The sequence below is a fragment of the Oryx dammah genome, unplaced genomic scaffold, assembly GCF_014754425.2.
Source record: "Oryx dammah isolate SB20612 unplaced genomic scaffold, SCBI_Odam_1.1 HiC_scaffold_28, whole genome shotgun sequence".
In the NCBI taxonomy this organism is placed as follows: domain Eukaryota; kingdom Metazoa; phylum Chordata; class Mammalia; order Artiodactyla; family Bovidae; genus Oryx; species Oryx dammah.
In genome coordinates this window covers 82,084,878-82,112,407 of record NW_024070212.1, presented here as the reverse complement: position 1 = coordinate 82,112,407, position 27,530 = coordinate 82,084,878, and the positions used below count along the sequence as shown (strand labels likewise).

General features: G+C 41.7%; 1 protein-coding gene across 4 annotated transcripts in view; it reads left to right on the top strand.

Moving 5' to 3' along the window:
- The window catches only part of NFIA (nuclear factor I A), a 408,349-nt gene that overhangs the window by 320,629 nt on the left and 60,190 nt on the right, over positions 1 to 27,530 (top strand). For 3 of the 4 annotated variants that reach the window (XM_040232718.1, XM_040232715.1, XM_040232717.1), the window contains exons 8-9: positions 22,088 to 22,266; positions 24,676 to 24,841. In XM_040232718.1, the coding sequence (XP_040088652.1) occupies positions 22,088 to 22,266; positions 24,676 to 24,841 (345 nt within the window). The remainder of the gene's footprint in view (positions 1 to 22,087; positions 22,267 to 24,675; positions 24,842 to 27,530) is intronic. The other variant, XM_040232716.1, reaches the window with a different exon arrangement.

Below are 27,530 nucleotides of genomic sequence, written 5' to 3'. Positions count from 1 at the left end.
TCACTGCAAAAATTAGCTATGTTTAGAAATTTGGTGGCCACTTTTTACACAGGAAACCTCTCTTTGATGATTGCAAACCTGAGGCAGAAAAAATAGAGCCTCGAGGGGAGTGAGTAAGTGCAGAAGCTAGGGTTGGAGGTCGAGTGGACTGGTGTTTGAATCCTATTTCCACCACTTTTATCAGCTGTGTGAACCTGGCACATAGCTTTGCTTCTCTGGCCATGAGTTCCTCATCTGTAAATTGAAGATCTAATCTCGACCTCAGAGAATTATATTATCTTAGGAGTAGATGAAATCATCTACTTACAGCCATGATCAGGTCAGGCAAACAATTAAGTCACCCATTTTCATCAGGGCTTTGAAAGCCTCTTGCTGTCATGCTGTCCTCCTGCCTTTGCCTGTCCACACACTGCCCATCCCAAGACCAATTTGGGTACCACTTTCTACCTGAAACCTGCTCAGCTCCAAGCAGGCTGCCATCATCTCAATCTGCAGACTCTGGGAGCCTCTCACGTCATGTCTTCACACTCCCTACACCAACTTGGTCTTACTTTGTCAGTTCACGTACATGGCTTGTTCTTTCTCTAGAACAAAACCTCTGTGAGGAAGGATCTCTAATAAACACTTTTTATATCTTTATTGTTTCTCACACCATGGGTTTTGAGCTCAGATTTTACTTGAATGAATAACAAGTATGTAAGTTGTGCATAAAATGTACATAAGAGATATTCATCCCATCCCTGAAACTGACAGATTCTCACTGCTTCTAAGGGTGACATATGACAATAGTTTATATGGCACCTCTTTATAAGGAATGTCCAAGATGAGGAAGAACCATGGCCTTTCATCCAAAGAAAGCTATTGCAAGATTATGAAGTAAGGTTTATTAAAAGCTATGGTGTTTCTTAGTTGATGCTATTCTAATCTTCTAATCTAAAATTGGAATCTAATTTTCCAATTTACCTTGTGAAGGTAGGTTTCTTAAAATGAATCCACTCTCTGATAGTGTCATTGTTTATGGCTTTGATAAATCATTTAACATTGTGACCTCAGTCTAGCCATCGCATGAGGGATGATACTTTGCCACCTTACCTGGTGGCTCAGATGGTAAAGAATCTGCCTGCAATGTAGGAGGCTCAGGTTTGATCCCAGGTTGGAAAGAGTCCCTGAAAAAGGGAATGGCTGCCTACTCCAGGATTCTTGCCTAGAGAATTCTATGACAGAGAAGCCTGGTGTGTTACAGTCCATAGTGTCCCAAAGAGTCAGATACGACTGAGTAACTAACATTTACATAGTTAAAATTAGGTGAATAAGTTAAAGACTGTGGAATGCCCTACTGACTGAGGAAGAGATTAAGTTTCCGTTAGGGTGTTTGTTACGTCATTATACATTATTACAGTTACTGTGCACTTTAAACGGAAAGAGTGGGCTTTCAAAGACTTTCTTTTAGCAGTACTTAAAATTTCAACCATAATAAAGTATTTAATCATGACAATTCGTCTTCTTCTTGATAATGAAGAAAAATTGTCATTTTTTTTCCTTCCTTTTGCCTTTCTAAGAGTTGTAAGTTTGCCTGATGATTTTTTTTTTTATTTAATTTAATTTTTTTTTTTTTTTTTACTTTACAATACTGTATTGGTTTTGCCATACATTGACATGCATCCACCACAGGTGTACATGAGTTCCCAACCCTGAACCCCCTCCCACTTCCCTCCGCATACCTAACTCTTTTTGAGAATTATTTGGAGTACTCATCAGAGATATTTTAGAATTTCTTAAAAGTTGTCTCGTCGAAACTTATGTTTCTGCCTTAAGTCTTTGCTATTTTCAAAAGCGAGATAATAGATGATACTTAATGTAAATGCTCAGCACAGGGTAAAGCGACTCTGTGCTTTAGGGGATCAAGAGGCAGTAAGGAACCTGCACTATACACGGTGTAAAGCAGGGGTTGAGAGTAATTGACAAATAAGCACCGATTGAGCTTCGTCTAGAACCATAGAATCTCAGAATAGTGCTCTTGGAGCCTTCTGGTTTAATTCTTTTCCTGGATCCCTTAAGAATGTGTTTGACTGTAAGTAACTGGAAATCTAAAACAAACATATGGGGTTTTCCCTGGTGGCTCAGTGGTAAAGAATCCGCCTACCAGTGCAAGAAACATGAGTTCAATCCCTGATCTGGGAAGATCCCACATGCCCTGGAACAACTAAGTCTATGGGCCACAACTATTGAGCCTTGATCTAGAGCCCAGGAACCACCACTACTGAGCCTGCATGCCCTAGAGTGAGTGATCTGCAACAAGAAAAGCCACCACAATGAGAAGCCTGCACACTGCAACTAGAGAGTAGCCCCCACTCACCACAACTAGAGAAAAAGTCCTCACAGCAACAGAGACCCAGCACAGCCATAAATAAATAAATACAATTAAAAAAATAAAAACCAAATACGTGATTCAGAACTGTCATGGTGGCACCTAAGTGCAGTCAAGGACTGAGATTTCTTCTCTTATCCATGCTTTAGTGGATTGTTCTCATCCTCATGCGGTGACCTCAGGGTCACAGTGTGGCCACTGCCCTCCTGCCATGCATCTGCATTCCAAGCGTTTTAAAGAAGGGAGCAGACAGGAGCCAAAAGTGCCTGCCAGGCCATTTTGCCACCTTTCATAGAATCTTACTCAGCATGATCAAAACTATGACTCTTGATCACCTCTAGCTGCAAGGGAGGCTGGAAAATCTAAGTATTTGACAGAGCACATTGCTGCTCTGAATAAAATTGGGGTTTTATAAGTAGGTAAATAGGAGAAAAATATTCTGGCTAGCAGTTAACAACATAGTTACCGTTACTCAGAGAAATGTGAGATCTGAGTTGGCCAGAGCCAAGACTAGAAATCTAGCCTCCAGTGCTAAGCCCTTTTCAACGTATTTCTACCTTTTTCTCCACTACCGGGAGAAATCAACTGCATTTATTTCAACAGTTAGTTTGTTTTCACAATGTTTATTAGTCAAGGACATGACATAGCCATTTAGATCTTTTGATAAGTATGATACAACTCTTATTATCACATGGAGTTTTTTTTATAATAGCAGCCATAAACAGATCATTTGACCTTTTTTTATGAGCCCATGAATCCTTGCTACTGGTAAATGCAGGGTTTCTGATAGGTGCAAGTCATTTCAAAGATAGCTTTTGAGGTTAGTTTGACTTTTTTTTTATATTGAAATTAGTGTGCAGACTCGCATTACTGTCTAGGGGCCTGTTAACTTTTCCACAAATATTTTTTATCAAGTACTTACAGGGTACAAGGTGCTCTACTACTTGCTGAATAGAGTGGGGAATAAAGCTTAGATTCTGGCCTCAACTTGCTTACTTCCTAGTAAATGGCAGACAAGAAACCCAGCCTTGTATTACTGTGATGGGTGCTCCCAGGGTGCTGCCAAGATCAGGGTTCACCTGATAGAACTACCATGGCAGTTGACACTGGACGAGTCCAAACAAGTGTGACTTAACCCTCTCTCAAAGAGAGTACCTCCTAGTTGTAAGCAGGCAGCAACAGCAAACAATTGTGCTTTTAGACAACTAAGTACTGAGGAATCCAGACACACAAAGTGTGAGCCAATGGCCAAAGCCCCACGTCTTTATGGGTCAATAAAAAAATAAAAATTAAATTAAAAAAAAAATACACACACACAAAAAGGGATTTTAGAAGTCAGATTGCCCTGATTTTGAACACGTGCACAATATGTATTAAAACAATAGCCATGTAAGCCTAAGATACATTGTGCAGCTTTTAAAGAATCCTGCCAGTTTCTGTTCAGACATTTACATGCTCTATGAACCTCTCTAAATCCAGGATCCTCGTGGCCCAATCAAGGATCTTGCCTTTAGTGATGAGACATGTGAGGGTATGAAGTCAATAGTATCTCCCAGTTTGGCTAAAGATAATACACTGCAGAGAATTATGAGAATAAGATAACTTTCCAGGAAGTTGAGGTCACCAGGAAAGGTTGGAAGACTGGAGATTCAAAGACAATAATAGAGAAGGAAGGAAGGAGAGGAATAGTGGGAAGGCTCAGTCATCACTAGATGGCAGGGCCATTAGAACGGGACCACGTCTTTATTCTTCCTCCCGAGATTCTGTATCTCTCAGCCTCATGGATGGTGTTAGCAAAGCACTTAGTAGGTATTTGTTGAATGAGCACATAGATTTGATTGACAGCAAACAGAAAGTTTGGAAATAACAGGTAGTTTTCCATCCTCCATGTGTGATAATAATACCATATTCAAATGCATGTATTTCACAGTTTTTAGGGAGATGCATAGCATAGTGAATAAGTGCTCGATGTACACTTGTTGTTGTTTAGTCACTGTCTTCTCTGACCCTCTGTGCCCCTATAAACCGAACGTGCCAGGCTCCTCTGTCCTCCACTATCAGTCCCTGAGTTTGCTCAAATTCTTGTCCTTTGATCCAGTGATGCTATCTAACCATCTCATCCTCTTCTGACCCCTTCTCTGTTTGCCTTTAATCTTTCCCAGCATCAGGGTCTTCTCCAGTGAGTCAGAAAGTGGCCAAAGTATTGGGCTTCAGCAACAGTCCTTCCAATGAATGTTCAGGACTGATTTCCTTTAGGATTGACTGGTTTGATCTCCCTGCTGTCCAGGGACTCTTCAAGAGTCTTCTCCAGCACCACAATTTGAAAGTATCAATTCTTTGATGCTCAGCCTTCTTTATGGTTCAACTCTCATATCCATACCTTTACTCTGTTTTAATTAAGAGCTTCTAGTTTCATGGACATTAAGAGAAATACTGAGCTCAGAATGATTTGGTCCTCTTTTTATGGAATATTTGCTGTGGTATTATAAATGTTTCTGCCCAAATGAAGGACCCTAAAGAAGGAAGAAGTCCCTGGTGCTCCATCACTCTCATGACCTTGGCATCCTTCCTTGGCATGCACCCCCTACCTAAGCGGTTTGGTTCATTTAGCTTTCTTGTATCATGTCAGCAAACTCCTTTGCCTCTTAGGAAATATTTTTAACTTAGTTGTAGAACACGCTAGTGCTCCTTTCAGTGGAGCTGAATTTAATTTGTCTCTCCTGGTTTAGTGCAATTGAATCATCTCAGGAAAATGAGAAGCAATTAAGTACCTGTTGCTAACAAGGTGCTGAAATAACCTGCCAACAGATGCAAAGTGTTTATTTATTATTGGAGTATGTCATTTGAGAAAACATTACGTTGTCTTTCGACAATCAGAATTGCCAGAATTGACTTTCAAATGCAGGCATCACAGACCTAACAAGTACCACCTCTGAGGAGCACTGAAAAGAGAATAAGAGGGCTTGTGAACTCTGGGCAAGGTTAGCTCAAGTGCCGGTGCTGGGCCTAATGGGCACCGTTGTTGATGGGATTTGAAGGAACTGGATGGTAAAGAGGAAAAGCAGCTTTTTAGCAAAGGCCCTTTAAGTCCCAGTTCAGGAAATTATTAAATTCATTAGCCAGATACTTACAGCCAGCTATTACTACCCAGCCAAAGGAAAAAACAGTGCCAGCAAATGTTTTAAAACTACAACTAAACAAAAGTCAGGAAGCGTGTAATTAAAACTGTACCTTTATTGTACTGTAAAGAGTTTCACTATGACATGGAAAATATTTAAAGGAGAAAGCTGTTTAGCTAATTTGTCTGCAAGTGAACTGCTTAGTGGAGAAGTACCCTAAATTAACTGTAAGGCCACCCACTGAGCGAGCCTCATAAAGGGCCATGGCTGCTCAGCTTGGTTTTGTGTAACCGTTCAATAATTACTAGATAAATGCATAACTAAAAGCTCTATTACACTAATAATTTGTACTGAGATAGATGTGTGGGACACCCTGCTGGGTTAATTTGTCATCCCTGCAGCAAACTTCTAAAGAGAGCCCTTCTGCAGTGCTATCTGTTAATACGTGGTCCCAAGGAGGACAGGTTAGAGCAGTAAGACCAATTGGCTCCTTAATCTCTTAAAGAGGCAAAATGCACCCTGCCAGTCGTCCCCACCCCGCCGCCGGCCCTGGTGAGCGCCTGAGAAAAGAACAGGGTGATTGGTGATTAACCACGTGGACCCAGATTGAAACACATTTGGACAAAAGGAGCTGCTCTCCCTTGGAATTTCTTGCCCCTCTCTCTCTTCATCTCTCCCTCACTGTCTTTGTCTTCCACCCCCACCTCCTTGTCCCCCAACCATATATCCACACATATAGACACAGTGAAGGCACTGGTGCTGGGCAAGGTTTCTTTGAAATCATGTCACTGAGAAGACCTCTGGGTACAGCTTGCACTGTAAATCCTATGACCAGATAAATCCCGATCAGGTCTTTCTAGTTGAGCTTAATATAATGTTGATTTTATGTTTAGATTCATTCTTCATTTTTCTGTTTTCAGAGTAGAATAAAAAGTCTGTATTGGGCTTGTATCTCCGTTTATGTGGAATGTTGTCTTCTATCACACACACTCACACGCTTGCTCTTTTAAATACGAAGCTCGCATTTAAGCTTTAATGCAGGGATGTCAACCTCTCCGATGGACAGAACCATAAAGCATGTTAGAGTTAACTGAATTACTGTAGCATGGAACTGTAGCTTTAACAATGTTTATGTAGTATCAGCATATCATCCACGTAGGCAGAGTGGGGTGAGCACTGATACTGGAAATGGGAAGGCGCAGTCCTGTTGGTGTGGCCGCGGTATCCTGCAGAGTCACCGTTTCATGCCACTTCCTTTGCATTGTTGGAACAAGTGGATTCAGTCACTCACATGAATGCATGGCCTTTTAAAATGTGTATTTCCACAGTAAATTTTACATTGGCCATTTCTTAGTATTAAGTAGCAGTTACTTCCCCTCCACCCCAAACGATTCATTTTTCCTAGGTACAAAACACGTGTGAGGAACACCAGAGTGGACAGGTTGTAATACAGCAATAAGGGGCCTATGAGGCAAATAAACGTGAAAGGAAATAAACGATTTGACCTCTGAAAAATAACTCCTATGGGAGCAGAAGAGTGCAATGAAAAGTACATGGACTGTGGAGTCACACAGAATAGAATTCAAACGCTGCCCAGGCACTCAGGATCTGCGCAAGCTTGTGCCAGTCCCTTGGCCTCTGCTGGCCTCTGTTTTCTCGCCTGTACGAAACTTTAAGGTGTAAATAGGAGGAGGAAGTGAAATGACATATGGAAAGGGCCGTGTATATGATTAGTATGTTACTAAACGTTAGCTGTCTCAGAGTCCCCCCATCCCCATATCTCCTGCTGTCTTTTTATGTGGTTCTCGTGAAAGGATTCTCACTTCTCTCATTCCTCACTCCTCAACTCCAGCTTTCTCTTTTATCTGTTTCTGTGAGTCCAGAAGGTGTGTGTATTTCTCCTCACTGAGAGGAGTCTTATGGAAGTCTTCCAGGAGCCCCTGGAAGAGATGGGGGCTCAGGGACATGAGCCAGCCCAGTTACACCATCCCATCACTCTTGTTTGGTTGGAAGAACAGACGAGTCTCCCTAGTGGGGCCGGTGAACCCCCTGCCATGATGACTAGCCCACAGCCATGGTGACAACTTCACTTTGACTTGTCTTCATTCAGGCATGGCTCCTGCTAAGGGATAAGCACCATTGTTATTTACACAAGTCAAATCAGCAAATAATTTTTGAGAATGTACCATCTGCCAAGCACCGTGCTAGGCCCTAGTGAACAAACCAAACAAGCCTGTCCTGCCCCTCAGCCTGAAAGACCAGAAGAACAAACAGTTGTTACTCAGATGAGATTCATGAATTAAAGAAATGGATAATATAGCAAGGTATTAAAAGTATTTGTGGGCATTTGGATTTACGTGTGTCAGTTTGTGTGGGTCCGTTGTATTGATGTACAGTATGTATTTAGGAAACCTTAGTATCCCTGAGGGATATCTGTAGATCTTCCCGAATCCTCAAATTCCTGAGTACCATGATAAGCATTGTTGAACTGTTGCATACCCAGTAATGCATCAGTCCCCGACCTTCTTGGTACCAGGGGCCAGTTTCATGGAAGACAGTTTTTTCACAGACTGGGATATAGGAGATGGTTTCAGGATGATTCAAGTGCATTACATTTATTGTGCATTTTATTTCTATTATTACTGCATCAGCTCCGCCTCAGACCATCAGGCATTAGATCCGAGAGGTTGGGGACTCCTGCAATAATGAACAGAAGACATGTTAATAAGTACTCTTTCAAGTGACATATTCTTACAAGTGAAAGAACCCAACCAGATTGTTTAATCACCTCTCCATTCTCCCCAAAAGAAAATAATGGATTGGTTTGTGTAACGGAAAAGTCTGAGGGTTTGTGGCTTCAGGTAGAACTGGATCCAGATGCTCTGGCAATACCTTCAGAAGTCCGTCTTTTTATCATTCTGAGATCATCTGTCCTCTGTGTGAACTTCATTCTCAGGCTGAATCTCCTCAGATCATGGCACGGCACTGATGATATGAGCAGTTCCAAGCTTAATTCCTACCTTGTAACAGTCCCAAGGGAAAAGAAGATCTAGGGAAGCCCAACTCCTTCCTGATGGTCCGAGTGGCCTAGTGTGGGTCATTTGTTCACTTTTAAAATAATCTTTATGTTTAAAAGATAGTGATCTGATTCCCTGGTGGCTCAGGCGGGAAAGAATCTGCCTGCAATGTAGGAGACCTAAGTGTGATCCCTGGCTCAGGAAGATCCTCTGGAGAAGGGAATGGCTACCCACTCCCATATTCTTGGCTGGAGAATCCCATGGACAGAGGAGCCTGGGGTTGCTATAGTCCATAGGGGTCACAAAGAATCAGACTAACTGAGTGACTAACACTTTAAAAGATAATGGGGGAGGCAGCTGGCATGGCAGATGGTGGTCCCACAGGGGTTACAGTGTTGGTGACCCTGGCGCACAAACCAGGCAGTGGCAGCATCTACTTTCAGACCCCACGCCTGCCCCAGAGCTGCAGGTGAGGCTTAAGGGAGGCGCCAAGGGAGGTCATGGTCAGGTCTGACCTCAAGGAGCTACAGAAGCGCTTCAACCTGAGGAGTGGATCCTGGAGCAGTTCCCTGGCCTCTATGGCTGCCAGGAAGAGGGGATCCTGAAGCTGGAGGTTGATGTGAATGAACTCCTGGACGTGGAGAGTGATGGGACCCAGCTGCCAGGGTCAAGAAGCTGCTGGTTGATTGTTACAAGCCCACTGAGGCCTCTGTCTCTGGCCTGCTGGAAAAGATCTGGGGCATGCAGAAGCACACCCTGGAAAAAGACAGTCCTCCCACAAGACAGCCACTTCCCCCCAATCTTATAGCAACAGCAATACTGGGAGCCTGGTGCCATGAGCAGGACTCCCTGTGCCTCCGGCCCAGAGGTCTCTTCCCTGATGTTAAAAATAAAGGTAATAAGTTTCTCATTGGTGTGGCCTGGGTTCTATGCTGACCCACAGAGCCTGGGGGGAGGGTGAAGTCAATGGCATATTCTGAGGTGGAGGGAAGGCTGTTACCCAAAGATACCTTCGAGCTTTTGTTTCCAGAAGAACAGGTGAAGGACTACTGGGCCGGCAAAGCTGATAGCTGCCCAGTCCAGGAGATTAGAGCACAGCTGTCCCTGTGCCCAGGGCAGCAGAGTCGGCTCTCCCACCAGCCAAGTGACTTCATGTTGCAGATGGGGCTTGAAGAGCACAGGTCAAACCTCGGTCTTAGGAGAGTGACAGTCCATGCCGGGGAACTCCAGGTCCATGGGAACAGTTGAGAACAGTTCAACTCTTTTCTACAAATTATTTATTTATTCACTTGCTTGTGCTGTGTCTTAGTTGTGGTAGGCAGGATCTTTAGTTGTGGTATGCGGGATGTAGTTCCCTGACCAGGAAGAGAACCCAGGCCCCCTGCACTGGGAGCGTGGAGTCTTACCACTGGACCACCAGGGAGGTCCTAAGAACAGTTCACCTCTCGATTCCCGATGGCCTTGTGCTGCCACATGGCACTGTGTGATCCTGAGTACTTTCAGTATATCTTAACTTCGGACACGACTAAAGCGACTTAGCAGCAGCAGCAGCAACTTATCCTAAGAACACAACTCTTAAGGGTAATAAATAGCCCAGAGTCCAGCACACTGTCTGGGATACAGCAGATGCTCAACACATACTTTTTAAAGGTGTGAGCCCACTATGTACTAGGCACCTACATACACTAATTCTGATTCTCAGAAAAATCTCTTAAATTAGTGCTATTTTATCCAATTTTACAGACAAGGATATGCAAGTTCGAAAATGTTATGTAACTTTTCCTAGACTCACATAGGGAGTGAATGATTTCAAAACCCCAAATAGTCGAGCTCTAAAAAGCACACAGACACAGGATTTCTATTTTGCAGCACAGAAAACCAAGGTGCTTAGGAGGTTGACACAGAGGTAGTTGATGCTCAGCTTGGGGTAAACTTTGGTACCCTGACTTCAAACACTGGCCCAGTGCATCTCATACTTCTCCTTGTGTGAAATTTATCAGCAGTAGGAATAAATCCCTAAATCCTATAGGGTGAATTCAGGAGGGTGCTTTGACACCTGTGCTTTAGTAATCATGTTACTCAGAAATAGGGCCTTGAACTTCAATGTATACCTATCAGTTGGGTGGGGGTAGTGGCAAGAGAGACCATGAATCAGTCATTGCTTTGTTTGTTGTGGGGTTTGTTTGTATTGGTCTTGCACTTTTTTATTTTAAATGTCAGCAAAGACTTGCAAACAGCACAGGTCCCAGCACTTGGTAGGCCTCCCATAGGCTAGAGACCCTCCATGGAGCTTAGTGTTTCAAATTCCAGGTCATTTGAGGATTAACTCTCTGTTAACCTATGTGATCATCCAATCCATGGTGGTTATTTTCCCCTTAAATGTTTTGATGTATCTCTTCTTCATCTCTAGTCTTATAGTATATCTTGCATGTTACATAGAAGCTCAAGTTCCCTTCATGGAACTGAATCTTGTCCACTTTGCTTATTAAACAGTCCCCCTTCACGTCTCCAAGAATCACAGCTGTTGTGTGGTGTTTGCAGGCATTTCACATTGGCCGTCATGGCGGCTTAGTTGATTCATGCATAAATATGGTCTATTCAGAGAAGAGGCCCTATCAGTGCCAAAAGGCTAGGGCTCTATCTCACAGAAAGAGCTTGAACTAGTATATTCACTTAGGTTTTTTTTTAATTGAAATATAGTTGATTTATAATGTCATGTTAGTTTCATGTTAGTTTCATTTCAGTTATATATTTATACATGTGTATGTATATATGTATTTTCTTTTTCAGATTCTTCTCCCTTAAAGGTTATTACACAGTTCTGAGTATAGTTCCCTGTGCTATACAGTGGATCCTTGTTGGTTATCTACTACTTTTCTGACTCTTATGTTTGACTTGACATGATATACACATGGATGGGGCTTCCCCAGTAGCTCATAGGTAAAGAATCTGACTGCAAAGCAGGAAACGCAGGTTTGATCCCTAGGTATGGAACATCCCCTGGAGAAGGGAATGGCAACCCACTCTGGTATTCTTACCTAGACGATCTCATGGGCAGAGGAGCCTGGTGGGCTACAGTCCACTGGGTCTCAAAGAGTCGGACAGAACTGAAGCACTTAGCGTGTATGCATGCACATACACATGGATGTGGGAAACCAGCACATACCCAAGGCATGTTAATTAATAGTGAAAAGGGTCAATCAAAGAGTGACAATGGCTAGTTAGTGGGAATACAGAAGGCAAGCAGTTAGCTTTGGAAGCCTTCCAAAAGATGAGGTGTCAGCGGGAAGTCTAGCTGGGACAAGGACCAGGTTTGGTAGGCAGTGGGTAGGAGGAATAGAGATTATCTGGTGCTCAGCTCACAGACAGAGAGCATGGTCAGTATTTGGAGAGTGAACAGGAATTATGTGGGTCTATGCAATGAGTCGGACACGACCGAGCGACTGAACTGACTGACTGACTGACCCCAGGGGCCATTAGACTGTGGCCCACCGGTCGAATCTAGCCCTCTGCTTGTTTCTTTTCTTTTCTTTTCTTTTTTTTTGCTTGTTTCTTAAAAGAAAATGTTATCGGAACATTTTATGGCTATGCTCATTTATTTATGTGATATCTATGGCTGCTCCTGCATTGAGTAATTACAGCAAAAACCATGAGGCCTGCAAAGCCTAAACTATGTCTCTCTGGCCTTTACAGAAAATGTTTGCCAACCCCTAGTCTAGACTATAAACCAGGGCCTTTGAGAAAGAAAGGTCTTTAAGTAGCAAAAATTGATCTAAATTAAAATTTTAAAATATCTTTGCTGCCCTTCACCCCTCGCTATATTTTTTTAATTTATTTTTCCAAGATATTGGAATTTGATCTCTATCCTGAACTTCTACCTTAACTCAAATAGAATAGAATATATCAGTTATCTTGGAAGTCTACTGTAACAGAAAGTTACTTTGTTTGGTAGCAATAACATAAAAATACTGGTGTTTTGCAAGTCATCGTGAAATATCATATATTTCTCTCATTTGATATACCCACGTTCTTTCACACGTATTCAGTGATGTTAAAGATGTGTTTTGAAAACCTTGGTTTGAGTCAAACGTTTGTTATTTAGAAAAAGTTCCACCTCCTAAAGGCTTGAAAACCATTGCCAGTTCCTTGTTCCTTGTGTCTCTGTTAAAATAAATCCCAGAACTCCAAACTTCTAAACTTTCGTGAATGGCAGGTCTGACTCACAAATGATGTATAAATTATAGCTATGGACCAGTAAGATTTCTCAGCTTTACGTAGGCTATCATGGTGTTACATATTGTGGTTTTGAATTTCTAAAGAAGCAAACTCCATAGTAGTTGACAGCCCAAACAATTCAAGTTCCATTTGCCCTTATGGAATGCTTTTTTTTTAAATGTGGTTTGTTTTTTTCTTCTTCTACTTTCTGCTCCTTTTAGAACTGTGCCTTATTAAAATCTTTACTTTTAAATATGAGTAGTGAGGATTTCTTAATGCCACCTTGTACTTTGTGGAAATGGTTATTTTTGTCTACATAACATCTTACTGCTGAAGACAGATGAGTAGCTTTTTCTTGTAATGGTGCTAACAGAGAGAAGCAGTTTGGAATTTCACCTGTTGCCACTGACAGTGTCAATTAATGGTAAGACTGAAGTTTCCCAAATGCCAGGCCTTGGGAGTGGTCATTCCCTCTATGAGCAAAGAAGACTGTGTAACGCCATCTGACAAGCACGCTGCACCTGAAGGGGGATTTGATTTTATTGTTTGCATTGCCCTCCTAACAGCTTATCTTTGGAGCCTCCCATAGAAGAGAGACCAGGATCTAAGGGCTGGTGCTGGAAAGCAAAAACTAATATGAAATAAATCTAATTCTCTGTCCAACCCGTGAGAGTCTGCAGTTGTTCCTGGACGAGAAATTAAGTCAATGTCAAGCCTAAACGGAAGAATATATTTCAATCATGAATTCCTGGTTTGAGAAAAATGTAGGAGGGTTATTAGAACTTTTAAAGGTTCTGTTTGGGCAAAGCTACTGGCAGTGGTAAAGAGAGGTGACTTTCTTTTGTCTTTTTTTTCTAAGACTTAGAGTGAATTAGAATGAAATACAAGATACCAAACCCATGTGACCATAACTCCCTAGCCATCTTTGAGCTGGAAAAATTGTCCATAAAGTCTCTTCCCTGTAGTGGACTCTTAGACCAAGAATCAATTGTTGGACCTTAGAAGTCTCTCAACATACACAGTAATACCTTATGACTTTGACCTTCTCTTCCCCAGTCTTAATCAATTATGCCTTAAAGGAGGAAGAATACTTTTAAGTTAAATATATATATATATATTATATATACAATAACATTTAATTTTAAACTTTTCCTCTTTCAAACTAAAACCAAAGAGTCTTTTAAATAATTGGGGCCACAGTTGGGTGGAGGTGGGGGGTGGTGCACAGACAAGTAAACCAACCAGCCTGACCTGCTCTCTTGTTTTTAAGTATCCAGTAATATGATCATTTTGCAATAAATAACTGAGCCTACACCTCTGGGAAATTCTAGGTCTTTGCTTCTTTAATTGTGGCTACTTTGTTCAGATGTGTAGGCAGTGCCATTCCAGCCAAAGAAACCAGATCAAATTTCCTTCCGTCCCATCTTATTTATATTCTGAATGAAAAGCCCAAGCAGTTGTTTGAAACAAGGCTGGTCTCTGGTTAAAGTTTAAACTAGTAGTGAGATCCATCTCAAACGGAATGTTTGTGACACTTTTTGCTGCTCCTGGCCTAGGGTACTAAGAGTATTAGACCCCAGAAGCAGCCAATTTTGTAGTGCCTTTTAATACACAAAATTGTATTAACATCAACATGGATACAGATGGATGCACTGCAATAAACTGTAACCACTTGAGAAAAACCTTTATTGACTCTCAAGTAAATAATGCACATTTTAAAGGATCTAAATATGCATTTACATAATGTGCTATAATTTTTTATTGTGTCAACTACTCACACACGCACATCCATAAGAGATGTTTTTCTCCGTCAAAAATTTGGATTCATACCATTATTTTGTGTATTGCATTAGCACCATGCCAGATTCACACTGGTAGTTTCTCTTCTCTAGGGCCTGAGCTGACCATCTCAAAATACAGTTAGTCAATTTTGCTGATTGAATAATTGGTTGGTTAATTTAACCGCAGTGACACTTTCTAAAATAATCTGTGACCACTTGTTTGAAAACTTAGGCACACTAAAAACATCTAATCCAAGATAACAGAGAGAAATGAAATAGAAAAGAAGGAAAACCAGATTTATACATGGCTAGAATCTTAAATCTGAGCTTTAGAGCAATGGAAAAACCCAGTGCAGTCTCATTGTTCAGGAAAAGAATGCTACTAGAAGGTTATCCAGAGAAATCACATGTATTTAATATTCTCCCTCATGGCTCACGTGGTAAAGAATCCACCTGCAATGCTGGAGACCCGGGTTCAGTCCCTGGATCAGGGAGATCCCCTTGAGAAGGGCATGGCAACCCACTCCAGTATTCTTGCCTGGAGAATTCCATGGACAGAGGAGCCCAGTGGGCTACAGTCCATGGGGTCGCAAAGAGTCAGACATGACTAAGCGACTAACATACACACACACACACACAATATATTTTGTGATTTGTGTAACACAACTGTTTTCTGTTTAAAGAAATGAAAGCACAGGATCTTGAATGATTTATATCCTATTCCAGTGAACTGGTAGCTGAAGCAGACATCCAAGGCATGAGAAAGTAGGGGTTGTGAAAAATGACCCTTTGAAATGCAGACTCGGCAGTCATCTAGTTTGAATATACAGGCTAAATGATTTCCTGGTATTAATTAAGAATTAATTGATTATTATAAATCAACCATTATAGAGTCAACTCCACATAGTACCATGTGTTTTCAGGTTTGTGTTACAATGAACTAACTGTATGACACAAGGAAAAGAGGAATAATTTTTTTTAGTAAAATGTAACAAACTTTCTTGAAGAGATCTCTAGTCTTTCCCATTCTGTTCCTTTCCTCTATTTCTTTGCATTGATCGCTGGGGAAGGCTTTCTTATCTCTCCTTGCTATTCTTTGTAACTCTGCATTTAGATGCTTATATCTTTCCTTTTCTCCTTTGCTTTTCGCTTCTCTTCTTTTCACAGCTATTTGTAAGGCCTCCCCAGACAGCCATTTTGCTGTTTTGCATTTCTTTTCCATGGGGATGGTCTTGATCCTTGTCTCCTATACAATGTCACGAACCTCTGTCCATAGTTCATCAGGCACTCTTATCTATCAGAACTAGTCCCTTAAATCTATTTCTCACTTCCACTGTATAATCATAAGGGATTTGATTTAGGTCATACCTGAATGGTCTAGTGGTTTTCCCTACTTTCTTCAATTTAAGTCTGAATTTGGCAATAAGGAGTTGATGATCTGAGCCACAGTCAGCTCCCAGTCTTGTTTTTGCTGACTGTATAGAGCTTCTCCATCTTTGGCTGCAAAGAATATAATCAGTCTGATTTCGGTGTTGACCATCTGGTGATGTCCATGTGTTGAGTCTTCTCTTGTGTTGTTGGAAGAGGGTGTTTGCTATGACCAGTGCGTTCTCTTGGCAAAACTCTATTAGCCTTTGCCCTGCTTCATTCCACATTCCAAGGCCAAATTTGCCTGTTACTCCAGGTGTTTCTTGACTTCCTACTTTTGCATTCCAGTCCCCTGTAATGAAAAGGACATCTTTTGGGGGTGTTAGTTCTGAAAGGTCTTGTAGGTCTTCATAGAACCGTTCAACTTCAGCTTCTTTAGCATTACTGGTTGGGGCATAGACTTGGATTACTGTGATACTGAATGGTTTGCCTTGGAGATGAACAGAGATCATTCTGTCATTTATGAGATTGCATCCAAGTACTGCATTTTGGACTCTCGTGTTGACCATGATGGCTACTCCATTTCTTCTGAGGGATTCCTGCCCACAGTAGTAGATATAATGGTCATCTGAGTTAAATTCCCCCATTCCAGTCCATTTTAGTTCGCTGATTCCTAGAATGTTGACGTTCACTCTTGCCATCTCCTGTTTGACCACTTCCAATTTGCCTTGATTCGTGGACCTGACATTCCAGGTTCCTATGCAATATTGCTCTTTACAGCATCAGATCTTGCTTCTATCACCAGTCACATCCACAATTGGGTATTGTTTTTGCTTTGGCTCCATCCCTTCATTCTTTCTGGAGTTATTTCTCCACTGATCTCCAGTAGCATATTGGGTACCTACCGACCCCGGGAGTTCCCCTTTCAGTATCCTATCATTTTGCCTTTCATGCTGTTCATGGTTCTCAAGGCAAGAATACTGAAGTGGTTTGCCATTCCCTTCTCCAGTGGACCACATTCTGTCAGACCTCTCCACGATGAACCACCCATCTTGGGTGGCCCCACATGGCATGACTTAGTTTCATTGAGTTAGACAAGGCTGTGGTCCATGTGATCAGATTGGCTAGTTTTCTGTGATTATGGTTTCAGTGTGTTTGCCCTCTGATGCCTCTCGCAACACCTACCATCTTATTTGGGTTTCTCTTACCTTGGATGTGGGGTATCTCTTCACGGCTGCTCCAGCAAAGCACAGCCACTGCTCCTTACCTTGGACGAGGGTATCTCCTCACCGCTGCCCTTCCTGACCTGGAACATGGAGTAGCTCCTCTCAGCCCTCCTGCGCCCACACAGCCACTGTTCCTTGGACATGGGGTTGCTCCTTTCGGCCCCCACCCCTGACCAAGGGCATGGGGTAGCTCCTCCGGGCCGCCGCCTCTGACCTCTGGTGTGGGGTAGCTCCTCCCGGCTGCTGCCCCTGACCTTGGGTGAGGGGAAGCTCCTCTCAGCCAAGCTTCCCTGCGCTTCTGCTCAGTCCATCACAGCCAGATGACCAAAATGCTATGGTATGGACCTAACAGAAGCAGAAGATATTAAGAAGAGGTGGCAAGAATACACAGAAGAACTGTACAAAAAAGATCTTCATGACCAAGATAATCACGATGGTGTGATCACTCATCTAGAGCCAGACATCCTGGAATGTGAAGTCAAGTGGGCCTTAGAAAGCATCACTACAAACAAAGCTAGTGGAGGTGATGGAATTCCAGTTGAGCTGTTTCAAATCCTGAAAGATGATGCTGTGAAAGTGCTGCACTTAATATGCCAGCAAATTTGGAAAACTCAGCAGTGGCCACAGGACTGGAAAAGGTCAGTTTTCATTCCAATTCCAAAGAAAGGCAATGGCAAAGAATGCTCAAACTACCACATAATTGCACTCATCTCACATGCTAGTAAAGTAATGCTCAAAATTCTCCAAGCCAGGCTTCAGCAATACGTGAACCGTGAACTTCCAGATGTTCAAGCTGGTTTTAGAAAAGGCAGAGGAACCAGAGATCAAATTGCCAACATCCGCTGGACCATGGGAAAAGGAAGAGAGTTCCAGAAAAACGTCTATTTCTGCTTTATTGACTATGCCAAAGTCTTTGACTGTGTGGGTCACAATCAACTGTGGAAAATTCTGAAAAAGATGGGAATACCAGACCAGCTGACCTGCCTCTTGAGAAACCTATATGCAGGTCAGGAAGCAACAGTTAGAACTGGACATGGAACAACAGACTGGTTCCAAATAGGAAAAGGAGTACATCAAAGCTGTATATTGTCACCCTGCTTATTTAACTTGTATGCAGAGTACATCATAAGAAACGCTGGACTGGAAGAAACACAAGCTGGAGTCATGATTGCTGGGAGAAATACCAATAACCTCAGATATGCAGATGACACCACCCTTATGGCAGAAAGTGAAGAAGAACTAAAAAGCCTCTTGATGAAAGTGAAAGAGGAGAGTGAGAATGTTGGCTTAAAGTTCCACATTCAGAAACTAAGATCATGGCATCTGGTCCCATCACTTCATGGGAAATAGATGGGGAAACAGTGGAAACAGTGTCAGACTTTATTTTTCTGGGCTCCAAAATCACTGCAGATAGTGATTGCAGCCATGAAATTAAAAGAGGCTTACTCCTTGGAAGAAAAGTTATGACCAACCTAGACAGCATATTCAAAAGCAGAGACATTACTTTGCCCACTAAGGTCCGTCTTTTCAAGGCTATGGTTTTTCCAGTAGTCATGTATGGATGTGAGAGTTGGACTGTGAAGAAGGGTGAGCGCCGAAGAATTGATGCTTTTGAACTGTGGTGTTGGAGAAGAGTCTTGAGAGTCCCTTGGACTGCAGGGAGATCCAACTAGTCCATTCTAAAGGAGATCTGTCCTGGGTGTTCTTTGGAAGGACTGATGCTGAAGCTGAAACTCCAATACTTTGGCCACCTCATGCGACGAGTTGACTCATTGGAAAAGACCCTGATGCTGGGGGTGATTGGGGGCAGGAGGAGAAGCGGACAAGAGGATGAGATGGCTGGATGGCATCATTGACTCAACGGACATGAATTTGAGTGAACTCCGGGAGTTGGTGATGGACAGGGAGGTCTGGCGTGCTGCAATTCATGGGGTCACAAAGAGTCAGACATGACTGAGTGACTGCACTGAACTGAACAAAGAAACTAAGGTCTACATTTTAGTTGTTAATGATTTTCTTTTACATATTTATCAACAAGAACAACAGCAACAGAAAGGGCAAGGGTGTTGATTAAACAATTAAATGGTTCCGTTAAGATATTTCCTCTATCAGGTTTCTTTAACTTTTTTCTGTCCAGTCTTTGCGCAAGTAAATTTTTCCCTTGGACAGCATTCTCTGCTGGCCACAACAATTTCATAATCTCACAACCATTCATCACTTTCCACTTGAGCACCTGAAGCATTGCCACTTTATTATTAAGGTCCGCTTCCTGTAGGCTCTTGACAATGGAGGTACCACCTTTGTGTTTGTTATGCTGCAAAAGTTGAGTGTATCATTTCATTGCGCTCAGTACATTCCCAGCCTCATTTGGGAAATGCCACATTCCATCTCTAACTAGAAACTATTTGGTCAAATACAGGCCACTGGGTGAAAGTTTCTTTCTACCAGCAAAGACGAGCATACCATATTAGATGAAAAAATTCCTTGGGTTCTTTAAAGGTTTTTGCATCATAAGAGATGGCTAAAGTCATTTAAATTTCTAGCTGCAGATTTTAACTCAGAGATTATATAATGGATTCCAAGATTTATCATCCAGTGTGTTAAGTCCTGGGCTTCCCAGATGGTGCTAATGGTAAAGAACCTGCCTGCCAATGCAGGAGACATAAGAGAACACAGGTTTGATCCCTGAATTGGGAAGATCCCCTGGAATAGGACATGGCAACCCACTCCAGTATTCTTGCCTGGAAAATCCCATGGACTGAGGAATCTGGCAGGCTACAGTCCAGAGGATTGCAAAGAGTCAGACATGACTGAAGTGACTGAGCCCACATTCAGTTCAGTTCAGTTCAGTCGCTCAGTCGTGTCCGACTCTTTGCAACCCCATGAATCGCAGCACGCCAGGCCTCCCTGTCCATCACCATCACCCAGAGTTCATTCAGACTCACATCCATCGAGTCCGTGATGCCATCCAGCCATCTCATCCTGGGTCGTCCCCTTCTCCTCCTGCCCCCAATCCCTCCCAGCATCAGAGTCTTTTCCAATGAGTCAACTCTTCGCATGAGGTGTCCAAAGTATTGGAGCTTCAGCTTTAGCATCATTCCTTCCAAAGAAATCCCAGGGCTGATCTCCTTCAGAATGGACTGGTTGGATCTCCTTGCAGTCCAAGGGACTCTCAAGCGTCTTCTCCAACACCACGGTTCAAACACATCAATTCTTCGGCGCTCAGCCTTCTTCACAGCCCACATTAAGTCCTATGTTTTACCAGTTTTTCTATAAGCTCCATGGCTTTTTGCCGGGAAAAATTTTTTAAGTTTATATTTATTTGTATGGCCACTTTATTAATTTCTGTACCACTATATATCTGATCATTCATTGTACCATCAGCAGATATTTACTGAGTTCCAGACACTGTTCTGGGGATATGACAGTGAATCTATTAAATGGATGGAGAAACTATTTACTAAGATGGTGAAGAGAGAAGAGCCAATACGAATTGGTTTTATTCAAGATGCCCTCAATTGTAGGACTGAAAACAACTTTGTGTCATCTCAGTGTTGTATCCCAAGCCTGTAGTAAGAGCCTAGGAATATTTTTGGATAGATTAAAGGTTGCATGAATGAAGGAATCTTATCAAGTCATCTGCATGGTATGGACTGGACTGTTGCTCCCATTCCAAACTCCTGTTTCTACTCTTGAAAAACTACAGATGCCACTCAAAACCTCAGAGTTCTTACCACTCCCAATTATTAGTCAGAAAATGCCCCAGTCCTACAGATACAGTAGAGAACAAAGAACCCATGTCCAGGGATCAATAGAGATGAATCCTTTTTTGACAGTCCTCAGACTTACTGATCAAATGGTGGTAGAAAGTGTGGCCAGTCTTGCTTAATTGCTCTTCAGTTTTATTGAGTCATTCTCAATGGTAGGAAAGTCTTACTTTCCAAATATTTGGGTATTCATTTGTTTCCTCTTTGCAGGGGCTCCTTGAGTTTAAAGATTTAAACTGCAAAAAGTAAGGAAAAATAAATGCTCTCATCTGCTTCTATTTGGGAGATGTCTCTCTGGTCCTCTTTGGGAGATGAGAGCTGCCATGTTGGTGTTATTTGGTTTGTGTCTTCAGCCCTTCCCATGTGCTCTTCTTATCCTCCAGCAGGCTTTACCAATCACCCTTCCACGTCAAGGGCAGAAGTCTTCCAAGGCAAAATTATTAAGCACTTCACATATAGTTTTTTGCCTAATACAATATTCTTCCTATATCAGTGAAACTCAATATATAGGTTCAAATATAAGGGAGTGATAGTTGTCTGAGTCTTCCATCAGTTTGTATGAGCAGAGGGCCAGCAATTTAGCAGGAGTCACTGCCTATCTCCTCTGCCTGGGTGTTTCCCTGCTCTAACTAACATCTATGCTTTTCAGAGTTTGGCTTTGAAACCTTCCATGTAAAGTGAGGCACCCAAATTGCCTGGGTTCATTAAGTGATCATTTACTACAGACTTCAAAAAAATTTCATCCTGAATTAGTCCCTAGAAATTTCCTTGAAAGGGTGTATAAGAGCTTTAACAATGAATTATTGTCTATGGAATGCTCAGCATGAAAGGGGATCCATATGTGCAAACTAGAATTTGTCATATGTAATGTCAGTTAAATCAGGTCTAATCTACCAAATACATTTTTTATTGCCTGCTTCATTAAAAAGGCTCTTAAGGTAATGAATAATCTTCAGCTTCACCAAGGATTATTAATGCCTTTATAACTCATGTCCACTGAAAATAGAAGGACAGCTTGAAACTCTACCCTAATCTAACCTCCATGTTTGTCTTAGAGCTTTAAGGAAGAAAATCTATCAGACCTCTCCAGTATTAAATGCTGTCACACGAGCAGTTACTGTGAATTGAGTCAGGAGAAGAAATTTTAAGAGGAAGTTGAATCTGGTTTAAATGCTGTGGCAAAGCAAGTCTTTCTCTGTTAACTCTGATGTTTTGTTTTCCTACAGCAAGTCCACATGCGACACCATCGACTCTTCATTTTCCAACGTCACCCATCATCCAGCAGCCCGGGCCTTACTTCTCTCACCCAGCCATCCGCTATCATCCTCAGGAGACGCTGAAAGAGTTTGTCCAACTTGTCTGCCCTGATGCTGGTCAGCAGGCTGGACAGGTGGGGTTCCTCAATGTAAGGAAAATTCTTTTTTTTTCTCAATTTCTTTAGAAATATTAACCAAATGTAGCAATAACAAGGGGAGGCCTTATGACCGTGTGACGTGGTGCTCCAGTGTTGTGCTGACTGACTACAGGCAAATGTCATATTTATTCTAGATTGTGGGAAAGTTAACTTACTCTAAGAGGGATTGGCTGGGATTTAAAACCAGTGTTTGTGTTAACTTCGCAACTGTCAAGTTTATGGATATAAATCATCTTAAGGGTGAACTGTATAACCTTCTAAGGTCTGTAGGCAGATAATTCCACCTCCTGCACACTAACCCAAGGGCTCACACAGTTAACAAAATAGAAAGACCAAATAATTTTAAATAATGATTTTGAGTGGTAGGGAGAGGTAGGGGGAGGAGGGGGCACAGATGTTTCAGATCAGCTAAGTTGATATTTTTTAAAAATAGTCTTCTAACACTTTACATCAAGTTGACCAATACTTGAACTCCAGATGCTCGAAGTGGTTTATTATAGTTTTGCTATTTCTGTGAGTAGTTATCTTTCCCACTTATCTTTGTATAAAGCTAAACAGGCTTCAATAGATTTGAATGAAGATTTTAATTTTTTTCTCAAATAAGCTAAATCACAAAGTGAAACAATATTCCTAATGTAAAAGTGATTTTTTTAAAAACGTTTTATTTTGTATTGGGACATAGCTGATTAACAATGTTATAATAGTTTCAGGTGAACAGCAGAAGGGACTCAGCCATATATATACATGTATCCATTCTCCATCAGACTCCCCTCCCATTTTTTAAAAATCACAAATTTTGTTTCAAATGTAGAACCAACTGTTTACAATGGATAGCTATATCCCAAGGCCAATAATAATAAATTGGAAATAATGAAAAGCGTAAAGCCAAATGTAATTTTCCCTTTATCCTAATAACTGCACATGAAGCCACAGTTGAACCATAATTATGATTGCCTAATCTAGAATATTTTATCACACCATTCTATCACTGATTTTCTTGCTTGAAGAAATACCTGATTCTGCATATCTGAGACAGAAAAGGCAGCTTTGACTAATGTCTGGTGATGTGTTAGCAGATACATTTCTGTCTAGACAACAAATCAATATGGAGCCTTTTTTCTTTTTGCTTGTGTATTCATTTGCTTGGCGTATTCTAAAGCATTCACTTATGGACTTTTAGCCCACTCAGAAATAACACACAGGCAAGTTTGTTGGCAAGAAAGCACAACATTCTGACTGTCAGATGAGATTGTCTTTGAGGAACAATACTAAATATATAAGTGAATGTTGATGAGGGAGTGAGACTTCCTCTGCAGAATTATTAAGCTTAAACTTAAAAGCCTGGGACAGCAGCATCTCCTTCAACTGAATTTTGATTCAGGACTAGAGCTGAAATAGGAGATGTTGTTGCTGAGTGAACGATGTCACTGAAGACCGGAGGCAGAAAGGCCACTTGGGAAGCCATGAAAAGACTGAAGTGATCACCAGCATCAAGCATCTGACTTTCAGATTTCTAACTTCGTTTTTAATAGTCCTGACATCATCCTATATAACTGTCAAATGCCCAGTTTTGCATTTTGATCAAAATTTTATAGGGTTTAAGGCAGGTCTCTTCATGGGACTATGTCGAAAAACTTGAAAATAAATGGATTTTATTGCTTTCTTCAGAAGAAAACTTTTCTTTTGTTAAAGAGCTGTTACTTGGTTGTTCTAACATCAGGCAACCAAATAAATATGACTCTTATGGCATATGCTTATATAATTTAAATCAAAATTAGAAGTGATATTTTTCCTTAGCAGAATTTTGACAGCTGAATTCTAAAGTTTCTGTGCCTGATGTTATACAATATGTGAAAGAAATCTTTTGTGTTCACTTAACATATTTATTAAATGTTATATAATATCAACTTTGAAGAGTGAAAATAAAATATTTTTTTAATCTCAAATGCATATTTAGGAAACTTCATTATATCTATATAAATAGGCATGATGGAATAATTCCTCATTCTATAAAATACTTATAAATTAGATTAATATCTAATAATCATGAGAATGATGACAAAGATCACAGTTAGTACTGGATCAAAGCATTCCAAGCACAAGTTGACAGGTCCTTTCATAGAATCAGATGCAAAGAAGATCAAAGTAATTCAAGAGATAAGTTTAGGATACATGGAGCATTTGTGCCTAAGACCGTTACTTTTGTGGAATGTCTTAAGAACAACCTACATTTCGTCATCCATATGCTCTTATGGAAGAATTCAAGCAGCTAGAATACTTAGTAATTTGCATAAAATGTGCCTAACGCTTAACGAATCCTTTGTTTTCAGAAGCAGCTAATGGTTCTTATCTGTGTCTTCTTTTTCCTGTGCATGCTTTGTTTTGTTCCCATCTCGGCAGCCCAACGGGAGTAGCCAAGGCAAAGTGCACAACCCATTCCTTCCCACCCCCATGTTGCCACCACCACCGCCACCACCGATGGCCAGGCCTGTGCCCCTGCCGGTGCCAGACACAAAGCCTCCGACCACGTCAACAGAAGGAGGCGCAGCCTCCCCCACCTCACCAAGTAAGTATGGCTAAGACAAGGCGCCGGTCACTTACAAAGCTCTGTGCACTTGAATCCACATCTCAGCTTGGCCCCTCACTGCACAGGCTTTAGTGAAAGGCACGATCCCCAGAGATGGTTGTAGCATGAGTTTGTAGAACCAAGACCAGATCAAAGCAGATACTACTCTAGGGTACCACCAGCTATACCAAGTGTGAAAATCACTGGGTATTTGGGTGGATAAAATGGTATAACTACATGTGCAGGACTGAAAGTCAAAATATGAATTATTCAGGGTTGCATATTATTTGAGTGGCTTTGAATGTTATTCTCATGATCATCAAACATCTACCTGTATGAATCTTATTAGCAAAAATTCCTCATACTTTGGTAGAGCCCTGCCTTCCAGTAACTTGCAATCCAAGAGAATGCATTTGATGAGCTACAAAGGCTAGGTACCTCATCCATCAAATAGAAAAAAAAGTTTAGATCAAAGTAACCAATTCAAAGGTGTATACATTGAACATTCACCAACAATAAGAGCCTGGCAGAAGATCAGAGCTAGTAGCCATGGCAGTTGCCTAGCTAAGGTTGGCAGAGGGAGGAGATGGAAGATGGAATTGGAAGGAAAGAGAAAAGAACTCTTGGCTCTTCTCTGAATACTCTGGGAAGTGTGATCAGACAATATAGGATTATTTGATAAATTAGAGAGAGAACAACTCTCCTGGTATTTCCTGATATTTTAAAGATGACAAGGGAATAGAAATAGGTTGAACACATAAATTTGGCTTGTATTATACCTGAAATAATGACAGGAAGAGTGGTGGCTGCAGGCACCCAGGTAATGGATGGGACTACCTATTCTTGATAGGGGGTGTGACGACCACCTTCTCTAAAGCACCGCAGGGGGATCAAGGCATAGGAAAGAATGAGCGCTGTGACAGTGTCCCTACAGAGAGGAGGTCTTCAGGAAGTGAGGCTGGACACAAGGCACCTACAGAGGAAGAGGTGAGCACAGACCAGGAAAGAAGCAGTAAGGTCAAGAATGTGAGCAGCAGCTATGGAAAGTGAACGGAAGAAAGCCCAGGAAGAGCTGTTTTCCAGACATAAGCTCTGGGCTTGGACAGCCATTTGGTTGAGTATAGTAAAGGACGATTCAAACCTCTCGGTGTTGGGGACAGTGTGGTATTGAATACAGGAGGGGCCAAAGAGAAAAAATGAGCCTCTGTTGATACAGTGTTCATTGAACTTAATGTGGGGGATACTGATTTCTGATATCTAGAGCCCCTCATGGGTATGGGTGAGAGTCAGGTTATCTAGTATGTATTCATTTTGATAATGCATGCAGAAGTGAGTGGCATTGTGCGTGGATTCTGGTTTTATAGCAAAAAGACTGAGAGTCTAGAGGAAATTCTGGGCAGGCTTACTTCTCTTGGTAAGAAGTGGTTCAACAAATGAGAAAACCCTGAGTGTCCAATGACATAGGAAGCAAACTAGGCTTGCTATCAGGATCTTGGATGCTCAGTTCAGAAAAGAAGCTTCTGAGAGGTAAAAGCTTGTAGGTGAGTCCTACTTATTGTGTATTCACGTAACATCTTCAAACTGGTCAGAGAATAACCATCCTCAAACTCCATTAAGTCTAGTTACTGGGGATATTGACTTACACATTGGCATCCACATGCTTACTGTGCTCTTGTACCACTTGTGCATATTGTACCACTTTTCTCTCTATATGTACAGGACATTGGCTGAGCTCTCAAAAAAACCTTGTTGAATATTCTTATTCTACATAGAATAAGTCTAAAGGATAAGCGCACAAACCCCCCACCTTTCACATTGGTAGCTATGTTTCCCTTCCAATCCCAAGTTACCTCATCTGTCAAATATAGGCAGTAATCCCTAGCTGAGCAAGGTTATGTGCAGTCAGCCACAATAAGCACCACACCACCACCAAATAAATTGAAGCATTATATTATCTCCCAGGGGCTTATCTGTTGGCTCAGACAGTAAAGAATCTGCCTACCATGCAAGAGACTTGGGTTCTATCCCCTGGGTTGGGAAGATCCCCTGGAGAAGGGGAATGGCAACCCACTCCAGTATTCTTGCCTAGAGGATCCCATGGACAGAGGAGTCTGGTTGGCTGCAGTCCACGGGGTGGCACAGTCAGACACAGCTGAGAGACTAACCCTTTCACTTTCATTTCATTATTTACCAAAACTCTTAACTGGTGGAAGCCTCCCAGGCTAGGCTAATGAAGAAACGTGTCTGTAGGACATGGAGAAGCTACTCAACCCCTCAGTCAGGTTGGTACCTTTGAGTCTCTTCCCTGGGCTTCCTTCTGTGGATTGAATCTAACGCCTTGTATGAGAATATAACCACTGTCCTCTTGTGCCCAGCCCCAAGCATTCATTTAACATGATGGGAAGAGGTGTGGAGGAGGCCTTGGCAGATCCAGCTCATATGGTTGCATGACCATTAGCACAGGGTTTAGAGATTTTTAGAAAAAGAATTTCAGGAAAGGGGAACAAAAGTTTGATATTTACATAATAATTTTATACCTACTTTTTGAATCCTAGGATTCTAGGAATGTAGACAAAACCAAGTGTTCTACTGATGGCATAGAAAGATTTTTATCATCATAAATTTTAGCCCTGTTTCTGGTCTTTCCTGAGGTTTGCTGAATTCACAGTAATATGTTATTTCAGAGCAA